Source organism: Camelus dromedarius, chromosome 16 (assembly GCF_036321535.1).
Source record: "Camelus dromedarius isolate mCamDro1 chromosome 16, mCamDro1.pat, whole genome shotgun sequence".
NCBI lineage: Eukaryota > Metazoa > Chordata > Mammalia > Artiodactyla > Camelidae > Camelus > Camelus dromedarius.
In genome coordinates this window covers 53,355,413-53,370,901 of record NC_087451.1, presented here as the reverse complement: position 1 = coordinate 53,370,901, position 15,489 = coordinate 53,355,413, and the positions used below count along the sequence as shown (strand labels likewise).

Genomic DNA, 15,489 nt, shown 5'->3' with positions numbered 1-15,489 from the left:
TATAGTTGACTTATATTAGTTTCAGATTATAGCATAGTGATTCAGTATTTACAGATCATGCTCCTTTCAATGTTATTACATGATAGTGGCTATAATTTCCTGTGTTATACAATATATCCTTGTTGCTTCTCTGTTTTATACATAGTGGTTTGTATCACTTAATCCCATACCCCAGTGTTCCCCCTCCTCCCCCCACTTGGTACCATTAGTTCGTGTGTCTGTTTCTGTTTTGCATATACATTTTTTTAGATTCCACATATAGGTGATAACATACAGTATTTGTCTGACTTACTTCACTAAGTATAATATTCTCTAGGTCCATTCCCATTCCTACAAAAGGCAGAATTCCATTCTTTCTTACAGCTAACGTTCCATGCCTTACACCTTTTTAATATTCTATAGAATTACAGGATCTGCTTATTATACTTACTGCTATCTCTTCCTAGTCAAATGTGCTCCATGCAGGCAGAAGTTTGTCGGTTTTATTCATTACTGTATTTCTGTTTAACTGGAAGAGAACTCTTGCAGAATCTTCCTCTCCACTGATGTGGGAGAATTCTACTGATGAGGCCAGAAGGGCTGAGAGTGGTCTGCATTGAGGTTTTGTGGCCACGTGCCTTTATCTTCAGTGTTGTGGGAGCAGGGGCTTTATTGTCAGTGTTGCCCACACCAGGGCTGAGCAGGCCAAGGGCATCCAAAATCACAAGGCAGTGATGCATAAGACAGAAGTTAATTTTATTAATTCAAAATGGGAAGACTGTGTGCCCAGATCAACTGGAATTCTAGTGTCCAACCCAAGTCCATTCTCAAAGTCAGGAAATCCCTTCCCCCAGACCCTGCAGCAGCCATTCCTGTCAACTCATTCAGCTAGGTCATGACACTCTTAAATTTGATCGGCGTATCCTTGAAGATACTCTAAAGTGGATTTGGATGTTCCACAAGCGTCTTCAGCCATTTCTTGGTTCAATCTCACTCTACGTGGTTTTTCCAACCAGTTTAACTTTCCAAGAGTGAATTTTATCTCCTGGGTTGGGTGTGTCTTTGTGTGTGTGTGTGTGTGTGTGTGTGTGTGTTTTCTCTCTGCTGCACCCTTCTGTATGCCTAGCTCTCTTGGAGGCTGGTAGGAAATCAAAGGAAGGCATATAAAGGAAAATGCTAGGCTGATTTGAATTTTCCAAGAGTTCCAGTAAAAGGGGCTTAAAGCAGGAAATGTTCTGTTTTGTCATTGAGTATTTCCCTCTTGACCTTGTTGCATAACCTGCACAGATGAGTTTGTTTATTTTTAATCATCGGCACCCATCTCCAGATCTCACTTCTCTAACCTTGATCTCTGTTCTGTTCCCCTAGTGAACACTGAGAGTGAGACCGCGGTGGTGAATGTCACCTATTCCAACCGGGAACAGACCAGGCAGTGAGTGCACCCAAAAGTGGTTGGGGAGGGTCTTTGTTGGGAGCCAGGCGCCCCTGTTTGGACAGGGAGGGGGTCCCTGTAGGCAGGAGTCACCATGTTGGCTCTGATTTTGTTGCAACCAACCCCAGACTCTTATCTTTTGGTTCAGGGATCTCAAAGGTTCAGAAACTCACCAGGAGGATTGACAGCAAATATCAATCCTTTGAAAGTAGGGGCCCAAAGACCTCCCAGGGAAGGTGGGAAATCCTCGTCAGGAAAAAATATTGGCTTATGATAGGTCTCTGGTTGCCAGAGAACTATAGGGTCCTTTACCGTGTTGATATCGCCATCTAGTGGTAATGAGGAGGAACTGCGAGGTTTGTTATGATGTGGTGCAGGCAGACATTTTATTGTGCGGTTCCACCTAAGTCCGGTTTAACTTGGTTAGGGTCCTGTTAGTCCCAGCATACCCATAATTTCTGGTTCCTTAGCAGTTTGGTTGAGCAATTACACTTCTCCACCCTCTGGTGCTGACAGACTTGTACATTTTGTGAGCTGATCTATATTCTGTCAGGCCGTTTGCCACATTTAGTTTTGAAGGGTCTGTGATGCTTAGCCTGGTTTTAAGTCAACACTTGCTTACTTCCTACTACATATTGTTACCTTGTTAACATTTCTAACCAGCATCTCCCTTGGGAGTGGATGGTGCTTGTCCCCTCCCTTTACTGTTAATCCTCCCGTTTTGCAGACATCCCAGATATACTTAAAAGCCTGCTTCCAACTGGTAAGCAAGCCATTCTGCTCCACCTCTTCTGTTTCCATGGAGTTTGCTTAAACATGGAAGGTACTTGACTCAATAGGTGTAAAAACAACAAATCTCTTCAGTGTGAATTTATTTAGTGTGAACCACATGCGACTCTCACATAAATCCAATATAGTAGGTCCTTCTGGCTGAAATTAACAAGTCAGCCACAAAATTCAATGGAAATAACATATTTGTGTTATATAATACCTTATTTGATGTTCTGTGCCATTTAGACTGGAAGGTTCTTTAAGTGGTGGGCAGGTGGTCATCTCCCCTTCTAGTGTGTTCCATCTTGGAACCCAGCAGAGTGCTTTACATGTGGAGGGCATTTGGTGTGACTGGCATGACTTGAAGTGACCAGTAGATTCTCCCTCTGTCCTCAGAGCCATCATGAAGCTGAACGGCCATCAGCTGGAGAACCATGCCTTGAAAGTCTCCTACATTCCCGATGAGCAGATAGCACAGGGTCCCGAGAACGGGCGCCGAGGAGGCTTTGGCTCTCGGGGTCAGCCCCGCCAGGGCTCCCCTGTGGCAGCAGGGGCCCCGGCCAAGCAGCAGCAAGTGGACATCCCTCTGCGGCTCCTGGTGCCCACCCAGTATGTGGGCGCCATCATTGGCAAGGAGGGTGCCACCATCCGCAACATCACAAAACAGACCCAGTCCAAGTGAGTCTTGAATGCCGGGGGGGGATGAAGGTGGGGGCAGGAAACTGGTTGGTACCCGGGAGGCAAGGCACCTCCCTTTATCCTTCAGAGATGTTGCCTGGAACGTGTTCCATTCTCCTTTCAGTCAGGGGTTACTGCTTCTGATTGCAGCCTCCCAAGAAGGGATGGGCAACTGGGGAGGTAGAATAAGCCTGGAGTGTGCCATTTGGTGGCAGTGGCGAGGCCACACACTGTCATTAGTAAGAAGGGTTCTATTTCTCGTAGAAAGTCTAACCAAGCAAACCTAGTCTTGGTAAGTCAGCCACTCCTTAGTGCTTTGTGATTTTAGCACCGCTTATGGGTGGCAACAGAGCTGGCCAGCCTCGGGGACCTCATAATTCTTTCCTATCTCCCATTCCACCACTACCACTCCTCTTCTCTGGTTTTTATAGCTGATCAGTGTGTACTCTGTGGAAAAGAACAGGTCACATTATGTCCTTATTCATAATGCATGCTTTTATTATTTACTTTTAATTTGGGACAACGTGCGTTCCCTTTATAGTTGTTTCAAGGTGGGGGAGGGGGACCAGAATTCAAGGGGAAATGCAGCTTTTGAGCTGTGGGGCTGTTGATCCGCAAGCCTGCATTCCCATAATAGATGCCATCGTTCTCAGCCATCACCTCCTGATTAAGACAGAATCCATAGCAACATGCTGGCCCTTTCTCTGCCCATCCCACTTCTGCACTTGGCCTTGTTCCAAGGAGAGCGGGTTTGCACCTGTGGCAGAGGAGAGACATCAGGGGGTGTGAAGAGTGTCCTGTTTTTACCAGGGACAACTAACCATCTGTGTGCTTGTGGCCCTCAGGATCGACGTGCACAGGAAAGAGAACGCAGGTGCTGCTGAGAAGGCCATCAGCGTCCACTCGACCCCCGAGGGCTGCTCCTCTGCCTGTAAGATGATCTTGGAGATTATGCACAAGGAGGCAAAGGACACCAAAACGTAAGGCTTCAGCTTATCTGGGAACATGGGGACTACCACCTTCTCTAACACAAACTTTTTTTAAGCAAGAATACAGAGATAAATAGGAGATGCAGAAGTTGTACAAAAGGATAGAAAACTGAGAAATGAAGTCCTCTTTCCCACAAATAACACCTTGTGCATCTAGCAGTTCCGTGCACTCACAGGTGTGTGTGGACGTGGGTGTGGGTGTGTTTTAGCACCTATAGGAGCATATGAACATGCTGTTCCTTAGCTGGCTTTTTTCACTGCCATGCGTCAGTACATAGATTCACCTCTTTATGAGCTGCACAGAATTCTGTAGTCCATTTGAAAGTATGCAGTTGGATGAGGTTTAGTATGAATATACCTACAAAGCCGTCACTACAATTAAGATAAGGACCATATCCATCGCCCTCATAGACTTTGTGCCCTCAGCCACCCAACCCTCCTTCCCCATTTCTCTGTCACTGAACGACCACTGATTCTGCTGGTTTTCTCTGGTAATTGTGTCCCATGGTTTGTCCTGGAAACTCCCACATCTGCGGTGGCATGACAGCCCAGCCTTGGTGTGGCCCCCCCGTTTAAGGAGCTCTTGTCCCTCCCTTCTTCCCAAGGGCTGACGAGGTTCCCCTGAAGATCCTGGCCCATAATAACTTCGTGGGGCGTCTCATTGGCAAGGAGGGGCGCAACCTGAAGAAGGTGGAGCAGGACACAGAGACAAAAATCACCATCTCCTCGTAAGGCTCCTTCTCATTTCCTTCTCTGAGTGGGTGCCCGGCACCGGGGGTGGCAGCATTTCATTACTGGGCCTAAATGCGTGGATGCAGTTCCTGCTTATTGAAGAGGAGGGGTCAAAGAAGCGGTCAGGAGCATTCGTGGCTATCAGGGCTGGAGCTCTCCCATCACTGCTGTGGCCTGGGGGGCGGTTGGGAGGCCGCTGTCCCTTCAGTCCTCTGCCGCCACATCTCTCACTTGATTGGCATCTGGAGGAGAGAGCCTGAGGCCAGGAGCCAGGGCTTTGGGGTTTCAGGTGCATTTGCCAGGCCAAGGAAAGTGGGCGGACCCAGGTCCTTTTCTGAGCCCTGAGCCCGCGCTCCGTGGGGTGGCCTAGTGCCTCTGTGAGTGCTGTGCCGCTTGATTTTGTCAGACTCACCTGTGGGCAGAGCGACTACTCTGTTCCAGAGGGCACAGAAATGGAATGGATTGCCTGGCAGCACCGCTGGGGAAGCTCCAGTCTCGAGTGTCCCCCTGGCTTTGCTAGTGGCGGAAACCTGGCTGTGCTGGGCATCCTCACCTCCTCTCCCTGCCAAAGCTGAAGAGCCTGCAGAAAGGTGCCGCTGTGTCCCCAGCTGGGGCCTGTTCCCCGGTCCCGGCCTGTCCGGGGAAGGTTGACGTTGCTCTGTTCCTCCGCCCCAAGGCTGCAGGACCTCACCCTCTATAACCCCGAGAGGACCATCACCGTGAAGGGGGCCATTGAGAACTGCTGCAGGGCAGAGCAGGAGATCATGAAGAAAGTTCGGGAAGCCTATGAGAATGACGTGGCTGCCATGAGTGTGAGTGTTGGGGACCTCTGCGGACCTGTCTCTGAGCCTGAGCCGCAGCAGAAGCAGGGCCCGGTGGGGCGGGCATCCACGTGCTGGGCGGCCTTGGGGAACTCACTCTGCATTTAAGTTGAATTAATAGGGAGTCCTCATTTGTTTCCTGGGGTGTGATTGGGGGGGATCTCATGTTGGGCTTTGAGGTCTGTGATCCTCCTATAAAGTTTGTGATTTATGGGCATTTTAGTGGGGAAAGGGTCCATGGTTTTCATCTAATTTTTAAAAAGGAGTGAGGATGTGGGACACATGACCCAAAAGATGAGTTTCAGACATCAAGGGGGAGATTTGCCCCTGCCTTCCGCCTACCCCCCGCAGGATCAGTACAGCATGGGGCCGTGAGTCTGGTCTCTCTGTCAGCAGAGTAATCAACCGAAGAGGAAGGATGTCTGAGGGCCTCACACTGTCAGCCCTCATTGGAGGTGCCGGTTCTTAGTGTGGGAAGAACCCTCAGTGTACATGCAAGTGTCTGAAAACCAGAAGGGCAGGCAGGTTTGGGGTAAAAGCATGTAATTATCCTATTTTGGCCCACTCTCCCAGGGGCACCCACACTCCTGTTCAGCCAGGGCCACGTACAGGGGTCATCAGGCTCTGTCAGAATGAGCTGACCTCTTCTCCTGACCTTCCTCCTCCAGCTGCAGTCTCATCTCATCCCCGGCCTGAACTTGGCTGCTGTGGGTCTTTTCCCAGCATCGTCCAGTGCAGTCCCACCGCCCCCCAGCAGCGTCACCGGAGCCGCTCCCTACAGTTCCTTTATGGTAGGTGCAGGGTCTTATTACGGGGGAACCCCTGGGCTGCCTGTGGCCGTGCTTAAGAGTCCAGCTCCTTGTGGGAGCCTCATGGTTGGGAATTCGCAGGGAGAGGGAAGTGGGGCCTGGGGATGCACATTGCCGCCCTCCCCTCGCCTGCCCGCTGCAGTGCTCCCAGTCATTGGCGCCAGCCCTTCCGAGTGTCAGCCCTGTGGGTGGCAGCCTTGGGTGCTGCCCGGGATGCTAGCAGCACTCTTCCTCTTCCTCCTGCCCGGCTTCTTCCGTTTGTCCCTCCTGGGCAGAGGGAGAGCTTTGAGGACGCAGGACAGGGCCGCGGAGGGGCTTCTGGGCCCTGCCCCTTGGCCATGGTAATAACATGACATGTTTTGGCAGCAGGCTCCGGAGCAGGAGATGGTGCAGGTGTTCATTCCTGCCCAGGCGGTGGGCGCCATCATCGGCAAGAAGGGGCAGCACATCAAACAGCTCTCTCGTTTCGCCAGCGCCTCCATCAAGGTGATCTGCTCTGCCTTGCTTCCATCACGCTCTACTCTGTTCCCAGACACCCTCTCTGGCTAGTGTTTCCCCCTTGTGGTCCCAGGCCCCTTTGCTTTTGACCCCGCTTGGTCCAGTGGAGCACCTTCTGGGCTCCTGGGCTTTTGGGCTAAGGGAGGAGGTGGAATTGTAGCAAAGAAAGAGAGCTTAGGCTCACAGAAGACTGACTTAGGTTCAAATCCCAGCTTCTAAGCTACGGGAGCCTCAGTTTCCTCCTCAGTACAGTAGCCGTGATAGTTCTCTGAAATAATGCAGCCACAGCCCCTGGCTTGGTCCATGCCTTGTGCACAGGGCTTGCTCAGTAGACGGTAGCTGTCTTATATCTTCCCTGGCCAGGGCTCAGGGGAGAGAAGGGAGAACCTGTTGGTTTCACAAGGCGAAATCCATTGGTTTCAGTGGTCTGAAAGATTTTAGTCAAATGCAGTGTGTGTTCCTGGTGAAAAAGGCCTCTGGGAGATTCTGTGGGTGGTCACTGCCCTCCCCCGACTGGCCATCTGACAGGATTCTGTTGAAATCTCCTGGGGGATGAGGGCAGGTAGGGTATGGGCAGGAGCCCCTATTTAGGGAATGTCCAGAACAAATGCACCCATGCCCTCATAAGAGGTTTGGTGAAGGGGCAACAGCCTCGGGGGTCAGGGTCTCTGTTCTCCACTCCCCTGGCCCTCAGTGTTGTGGTAGGGGGTCTGGAGGAGGTGGAGACAGAGGGCATCTCTTTGACCAGTGTTTGCTTTGCAGATTGCTCCTCCTGAAACTCCTGACTCCAAAGTTCGTATGGTCATCATCACTGGACCCCCAGAGGCCCAATTCAAGGTTCTGATCTTTATTGTTTCTCCAAGTAGGACCCAGGGAAATTGAGTTTGGGTGGGAGTGCAAATCTGCGCCACATTTTTAAGCTTCCCTGCAAAATATAGGACTGCAGAGATGCTTTCAGATTGTCATTAGACTTAAATCTGTTGGCTTCTCCTTCCCTCTTTCCCTCCTGATGGTAAATATATGGGGAAGAAGGAAGTCTGATGGCTCTTCCTTAAAGGAAGGCCCTTTTTTTCCCCCTACATGTCCCTACTACATGCCTAGGTTCTTGAACTTCTGGGCAGACAGTCATAGAACTGATAGTTATCTTATCCTGACCTAGACAGGGATGGAGAATGAGGACAGCTCTGTAGGCTGTGCAGAGTGACCAGCAGTCTTCCATCTGAGTGTCTGGACCAGCTGCCACTCAGAGCCATGACTTGATTGCTGGCCACTGCCTCTCCAAACCATGCAAGCATCCCAGAGCCCCCAGGTCTGGCATGTAGCTTAGGTGTTATGTTCCTCCAGGGAGTTATGTGTTCAGTTGCTGCGCCTAGGCTCCCGGTGTTACAAGTGAGCAGGAGGGAGACTGACAGGGCAACACTGTGGACCTTTGGTATCACTGGGCCTAGTCATGATCCACCCCTAAGCAGGGGAGGGCCTGTTGGGCGTGGGGGCGCCCCTTTTGTCGTATATGTATATGTGTGGTCCACTGATGTAACAATGACCTCCACTCCTCAGGCTCAGGGAAGAATTTATGGAAAACTCAAAGAGGAGAACTTCTTTGGTCCCAAGGAAGAAGTAAAGCTGGAGACACACATCCGGGTGCCGGCGTCGGCAGCTGGCCGGGTCATCGGCAAAGGTGGCAAAACGGTGAGCCTTGAGGGCCAGGTTGAAAGTTCTAGGCGTTAGTCCCCAAACCCAGCAGCTCTCCTGGCGCCTCCTGCTCCCCGACCCTGCTCAACCTTAGACCTCCCCCGATTTGCCCATTTACTTGATTGTTTCCCAGCCCCAGCTTCTAACTCCTCCAGTTTCTACCTGCTGGTGACCTGCCTCTTGCCCCTCCCTTCAATCCAATCTGTGGTTTCTTGACAGCACCCCGAGCTCCTCTCTGATCTGTCCTCCCTGCCCACACTCCTGTCCCCAGGTGAATGAGCTGCAAAATTTGACTGCAGCTGAGGTGGTGGTGCCAAGAGACCAGACCCCTGATGAGAACGACCAGGTCATCGTCAAGATCATCGGGCATTTTTATGCCAGCCAGGTACCTAAGGCCCTTCCCCATCACAGGAGGGCGGCAGGACCCCAGGGACCAGAAAAGCAGGACTGCAGAAGCATGACCTTGACAAGTCCTGGGGACTCTGCCTGCAAACGATTTGACAATTTTCATGTGTAGTATATGTTATGCATAGTAACTGTTACATATTATGTGTTATATGTTAATAGTGACCCCTGTTTAACCTTAGTCCTTCCCTTTTGCACTGGCTAAGAAGAGAAACTGGTATCACCCACCACCCAGTCTTGTTCGTGGAACATGGCAACGTCCTGGATTGCCTGTTTTCAGCGCAGTCCTTCACCTCTCCCAGGACGACTGCTCCATCTTGCTTCCAGTTCTTCCCCCTCCTGTTTTTATTCTGGAACTCCCCGTCCCTGCACTGCCTCCACTGAGACAGCACTGCCCAGCGTTGGGACTGACCCCAGAGCCTAGAAAAGAGGACAGATACCAGGTTAAAATTTTAGGATGATTGAAAGCTAGTGGGGTTTTCCTAAAACCCCCAGTGTTGGAGCCAGAAAGGGTATAGAGACTGTTGGATACAACCACTTCCATTCACAGAGGACAAACATATCAGAGCTGGCTTGTGATGGCCTGAGACTCCTCCAGCAATCAAGGGCAAAGCAGGAACCCAGACCCCAGCAGAGCGTGGCTGCCCAACATCAGCAACTTGGGTTTTGGAACCAGAAGGCTTGGATGAGCAGCTTTCTCTGACAGCCCTTTGAGAGCCATTAATAACCACAGAATATCTTAGATTTATGGGTGCTTCTGATACACCAAGCAGTGTTCCTTGTGGCCTCTATTAAGGCCTTTAATCCTTGTAACGACCTTATTTTACAAAAGAGGAATATGAAATTTAAGAGGTAAATGATGTAGCCAGGAATTCATGGAGACAGGATGTATTACGTACAGACGGGGAGATGTTTTTCACTGGTTACGATTAGAACTAGGTGAAAACCCATGTAAAACATATGAAGCACGGGGCTGACGGGGGGAATTAATATATAAATATTAACTTCACATTATTTCCTCAACCTGCACCCTCTTTCCCTTTCTTTTTTAATTTTAATTTTTTAATTGAAGTATAATTGATTTGCAATGTTGTTAGTTTCAGGTGTACAGCAAAATGGTTCAGTTATATGTACATATATACGTATAGGTTCTTTTTCAGATTCTTTTTCATTATGTTATTGTAAGAAATTGAATATAGTTCCCTATGCTTTACAACAGGTCCTTGTTTATTTTATATGTAGTTTGACTCACTTTCTCTTTAACCAAGAAACCAAGTGCTCAGTTTATGGAAAGGAGACATTCTGGTAAATTTCTGTCAAGTGAATCACATTTTGCAGTTGATTTCCTGTATAGAACTTGCACTTATAAAAGTGAAGAAACCTTTAAGAAGGAAAGAATAAAGATATCAGCCCTTTGGGGTTTTTTTGGTCCATTTTCACAGTGGAGCTTATTTCACTGCCGTTTGGTTTTCTCAGCTCCAGGCATTTCTTTCGTCTTCTTTCCTGGGACATTTCCATGCGTAGTGAGTGGACTTGTGATTGGTGACAAGGTCTCCTGATTTTTGACCTTTTGACAACACACACTCATGGAAACTCTAGGAATTCTGCCTTGGGTTCAGTCACATGTGTCAACTTTGTCCGTTTTTAATCGTTGTCATGTTTTAAATTGTGATGAATGAGTTCGTATTACTGTGTTTCCCCCCTCCTCCATATGAATCCAGTGCTCAGGGTCTGTTTGGCGGCACGAAACTTAAGGTCACTCTAACCTTCAATCTTCTGTCTTCTTTTTTTAAACAACACAACAAATCCACACTTTCATTTTTCAATAAGTTTAAATCCTTGAGGAGGGGTACAGCATCATGTGGATCCTGTGCCCAGTGGCCTTGGAAGGAAGGTTGTTTCTTGGATTTTGCACGAACTATGCCACTGTTTCCATGAGCGAAAGTTACCTTTCCCCATATTGCTCTGGTTTTGTTTGATTTTCCACCAGGAGTTACTGTGTTGGTCTTTGCTTTGTACCCATAAGCACACACCTCTTGCCTAAATAATATTCGGTTTCATCTCGAGCGTAAACACCTTCGATTTTAAGAAGAGCTGTGTGCTGGTTCTGGAGACCCTGCATATAGCGAACAAAAAAGACCTGCAGCCACAGACATTCATCGTTTTAGGGTCCCGTTCCCAGCAGACCTCCTCGGGCTCCAAGTTGGCTGAAAGAGAGCAATCTTTTAAGTCCCACGTGACCTGTTGTGTTTGTTGCCGGTGTTGGATCCTGTTGTCCTCTCTCCCCATGTAGGGCTGTCTCCTTGCCTTTGGAGATCCTCCCCTCACCACTCGGCCTGTTCTTTCTGCAGATGGCTCAGCGGAAGATACGAGACATCTTGGCCCAAGTCAAACAGCTGCACCAAAAGGGACAGAGTAACCAGGCCCAGGCTCGGAGGAAGTGACCAGCCCCCTCCCGTCATGTCGACTCAAGGACAACAGGCTGAAATCGAGAGCACGTTCTCCCCAGCAGGCCTGAGAATGAGTGGGAATCAGGGACACTTGGGCCGGGATGTGTGTAGATCAGGTTTGCCCACTTGGCTTGAGAAAGATGTTCCAGTGAGGAACCCTGATCTCTCAGCCCCAAACACCCAACCAATTGGCCCAACACTGCCCACCCCTCAGGGTGTCACCGTGGAAGTTCTAGCTCAGGGTGCTTTTAAACGTGGATTGTTTAAGTTCTCCAGGTCCCACCAAGAGGGTGGGTCAGACCCCAGTGGGAAGAGAAATAAAATTTCCTTCAGGTTTTTAAAACATGTAGAGGGGTGCTTTGATCAGCCTCAAAGGATGGTTTTCTTCTTGACCCTGAAATCCTTCCAGCCTTGTCCTACTTGGTTTTATTGATTAAAATACCTCTATTCTCGTGCCCTGACATAGCCTCTTCCTACGTTCACGCTGTCCTGTCTTAACCGCTGCCAGCAGAAGTGGGAACCAGTGCATTGCTTTCCTTACATTATTCAAAGAGAGAAGACACGCCAGCATCTGCAGTTTAATTCCAATCCCTTCCTAACCAACCAGTAGGCACAACAAGGAATAGAGAGAGAATGAGGGAGAAACATGATTAAAATTTATAGTAATCCACGTTTAAAAGGAGTGCCCTTGTGGCTGATCTAGTCCAGATCACCACCTTGAAAAATTGGCACAGGTGAAATTTGCCCCTCTGTTGGGGCTTCCCCACAAGATTCCTCACCCCATTCATGTCCCTCTAACCATGTGAGTCCCACCTCATGTCCAGGTGCACCTGGGTGGTGCTAAGTGCTCAGCAGGGTGGGGCCGACCACTGTACTGTCCCTGATTCCCATCATTCTCAGGCAGATTTTATATTTTTTTAAAGTCTATTTTAATGATTGGATATGAGCACTGGGAAGGGGATACTAACTCCTCTTGATAAAGTCTCAGTTCCATGGAGGGCTTGAGTGACCCTAAAGGCTGCCACTGTGCCCTCACCCCGGCCCATGTGCTCCCAGAAGGGCTGGTTCCCAGAAGCAGGGGTTGCGGGGCACTCCCCCCCACGGCACTGTTCCCTTGGTGGTGGTGGGATGTGGAACCCGACCCTCAGCTCCTGATAAAGCTGAAGTCCATCATTTGGCATATATTATGAATATTCAGTAATTTGGAGAGTATTTGCTTCTGTTTTTATCCTAGAGGCATATTTAACTGATGGCTTCTGTCTCCACAAGTCATTGGCATGATGTAATGTGTGCCTAAAAAAAAAAAAACAAAACAAAACAAAATTCAAAATACCAGCAACATTATGCACAGAGGGGTAAATAAGCTTAATTTATTTTCCAGGCTCAGTAAGATCCCGTTTTTCGAAGTTCAGCCCTTGTGGAAGACATCAGCCATCAGTTAAATGAGGTTAGGCCTCCCCTCCTAACGTACTGACTGTCAGTGCATGTGAGCCAGGTGGTGCACTTTAGCTGCCTTGGACAGTGCTATCAAGTGTGCTGGGAAGGGAGGAAGGCCTCTCTGCATGTGGGAAAGCCCGTGCTTGGACTCCCCTCCTTCCAACATTGCAACAACTACAGTAACAACAAGACAACCATGACGTGGGCGGAGTCAGTCAGGTAATGCTGTGCGCGAAGTAAACTACCTCAAGGTATGAAGTTACCTCAGCAATTACTTTCCTCTTTGTTCCCCCCACCTCTTTTTTTAATCTTTTTTTCTTTGCGGCTTGCTGATATTTTATATAAAAAAAGAAAAAAGAAAAGCAAAGCAAAAGAGAAGCTGATAGTCTTGAATATTTTATTTTTTTAATGAAAAGAAAAAAAAAACGAGAAAGTTATGTTTCATAATTTCTTACAACATGAGCCAGTGTAACCCTTTAGGAGCTCTCTATGGAGAACAGGCCCTGTGGGAAAGGCAGCCGGGGCTGCTCCTTGGGAGGAGGGTGGGCTGAGCGGGAGGGCCGAGCCGGAGTGCCCAGGGCCAGGCTCTGCTCGTCGGCGCCGGCCTCTCCCGGAAAGCCCTGCCCGCTGGGGCCAGCAGGCCTCGCACAGCTGTGGCCCCCAGCCGCCTCCAGCACCCGGCCTGTGGTCTCCCCTCCCGCCTTGGGTTCAAGGGGGCACCCCAGTCGGTTTTTCCCACCAGTGGTGCTGTTGAGATATTTTAAAATATTGCCTCCGTTTTATCGAGGAGAGAAATAATAACTAAAAAACATACCCTTAAAAAAATCTATACTTCTCTGTCTAAAAATATGGGAGCCAAGATTCCATTGGTGGAAGAGACAAAGCCACCCTCTCACCCTCAGAGAGGTCCACCTGGTTTGTCGTTGACATGCTTTTCATTTTTTGTTATTGTTGCTTCATTTCAGTCCCATCTTGCAATTCTTGGTCTTTATCAGTGGACCAAGGGGCAAACAGATAATTGGATAACTGCCCCCTCTGTCTCCCCGTCTTTAGATTGATTGGATTGATTCTAACAGTGGACCCAAATGTACAAATTCTTGACTTAGGGTGGTGGGTGGCAAGGAGGAGCAGGGGATATGGAAATGTGACTTGGGGACAGGTTCTTGCCTCATTTATGTCTTGTCACTTTCTCCCTGTGACATTGCTTTTAGCCCCAGAACTGTCCACCCCAAAGAGGAGGGAGCAGGGAAGCGTTTAGGGGTGATATCAGGCCAGTATAATTAAGCTCCCCACCTGTTCAAACCACAGAAAAGGGTCTCCCAACTTCTATCTCTGGCTCTATATGCTTTATTCCAAAACGAAGCAGATAACGTTCAGACATCGGCCATTTAGTGATTTAACGTGAATTTTCAGCAGCAAGCATGCTTTGATATCTGGTTCAAACTACCATCAGAGTAAAGCCCCCCACAGTATCTGAAATGTGATTGTTGCAGTGTTCAGTTTCCTTGGGATCCTGCTCACTTCACACCTTAAGCCCACGTCCTTTCCCTTTGGCTGATTCAGCTCCCCGAAGAGACCAGGAGTGAGGCAAGGGACTGTCAGACTTGACTTGGATTAGGCACGGCTAATATTTGCCCAGCAGGAAAATTGTGAAAGTTATACAACAGAAAGCAAAGGAATATGGTTTGGTGGTTAAGGTTTAGCAGGAGGAAGGGCCTGTCTTTGACCTGTAGGCTTGGTCTTGGGGCAGTTCATGCCCCCCTGCACATCACCTCCATTTCCCCATCTTTGGCGAGATAACAAGTTAACGTGAAAAGCACTTGGGAGATTTGGATGATCTGAGAAAAGCGACTTTAAAAAGACAGCTTCTGTGCTCTAAGATGTGTGTGAGCTACATACTACATACGTATATTTTTAAGAAAGGACCATCACTTTAAGATATATTTTTTAATTCTGTGGAACACGTGAAAAACCAAAATGGTTTGATTCCCTGATTTTGAAGCTGCATCTGACAGTGACACCCAATGGCTTGAATCCCCTCGAGGGTCTGGTTGCCTTTTGCAGTGTGGGTTGTGGACTTGGCTCCTAGAAGGGGTCTGGGAAGGAGAGAGCCGTTTTGAGGGACAGGGAGTTTCATCGCCTCCTCTTCACTTCCCTTCTTTCTGCCAGTCCTTCTCAGTCCTTTTTCCTTTACCCTGAGCTCCCCACTTCTGGGGGGTGGTTGGGAGCTTTCCTCTTAGTTATGCCTCACTACTGGCAGAAAGGACCCCGTGTAAAACCCAGAGAACTCTGGAGGGGAACACTAGTAGGTTCTATGTGTCCGTTTTCCTCTGTGCCAAAGACAGACAGACAGACAGAGGCTGAGAGACGCTGTTTCTGAATCAAAGCAATAACCATCTTTCGACATCTACCTGGGCTGTCTGAGAGGGGGAGGGCTCCCCGGAAACAGTGGGCTAAAGACACGTCCCTCCCCTCCTGAGGCTCCTGGGGGACGTGGGGGCCTATGTGCCAAGGGGTAAAGAGCTGAGAAGGGGGTCTGATGGCTCCTGGTTGCACTTTGGGGAAGGAGGGGAAGTTTGGGGCTCCTCCGCGTGGGACTGCGCTCCGTCCCCTGCCCCACTGCAGAGATAGCACGGCGAGTTCTCTTCAGGCCTGGCAGACTGGCGATGAGGAGGGGCCTCAGTTAGCTCTCAAGGGTGCCTTCCCCTCCTCCCACCCCAGACATACCCTCTGCCAAACTGGGAACCAGCAGTGCTATGTAACTACCTCACAGAGCCCCCGAGGGACTGCCTCGCT

General features: G+C 49.3%; 1 protein-coding gene across 3 annotated transcripts in view; it reads left to right on the top strand.

Moving 5' to 3' along the window:
• The window catches only part of IGF2BP1 (insulin like growth factor 2 mRNA binding protein 1), a 35,453-nt gene extending 23,852 nt beyond the window's left edge, over positions 1-11,601 (top strand). Inside the window, exons 5-15 of one of the 3 annotated variants that reach the window (XM_064494899.1) lie at positions 1,348-1,411; positions 2,579-2,860; positions 3,706-3,840; positions 4,455-4,577; positions 5,258-5,393; positions 6,071-6,193; positions 6,578-6,697; positions 7,472-7,546; positions 8,267-8,398; positions 8,673-8,786; positions 11,158-11,601. In XM_064494899.1, coding sequence (XP_064350969.1) covers positions 1,348-1,411; positions 2,579-2,860; positions 3,706-3,840; positions 4,455-4,577; positions 5,258-5,393; positions 6,071-6,193; positions 6,578-6,697; positions 7,472-7,546; positions 8,267-8,398; positions 8,673-8,786; positions 11,158-11,250 — 1,397 coding nt within the window. In that variant the 3' untranslated portion in view covers positions 11,251-11,601. The remainder of the gene's footprint in view (positions 1-1,347; positions 1,412-2,578; positions 2,861-3,705; positions 3,841-4,454; positions 4,578-5,257; positions 5,394-6,070; positions 6,194-6,577; positions 6,698-7,471; positions 7,547-8,266; positions 8,399-8,672; positions 8,787-11,157) is intronic. The other 2 variants (XM_064494900.1, XM_064494901.1) reach the window with 2 other exon arrangements.
• The last annotated feature ends 3,888 nt before the right edge of the window (positions 11,602-15,489 follow it).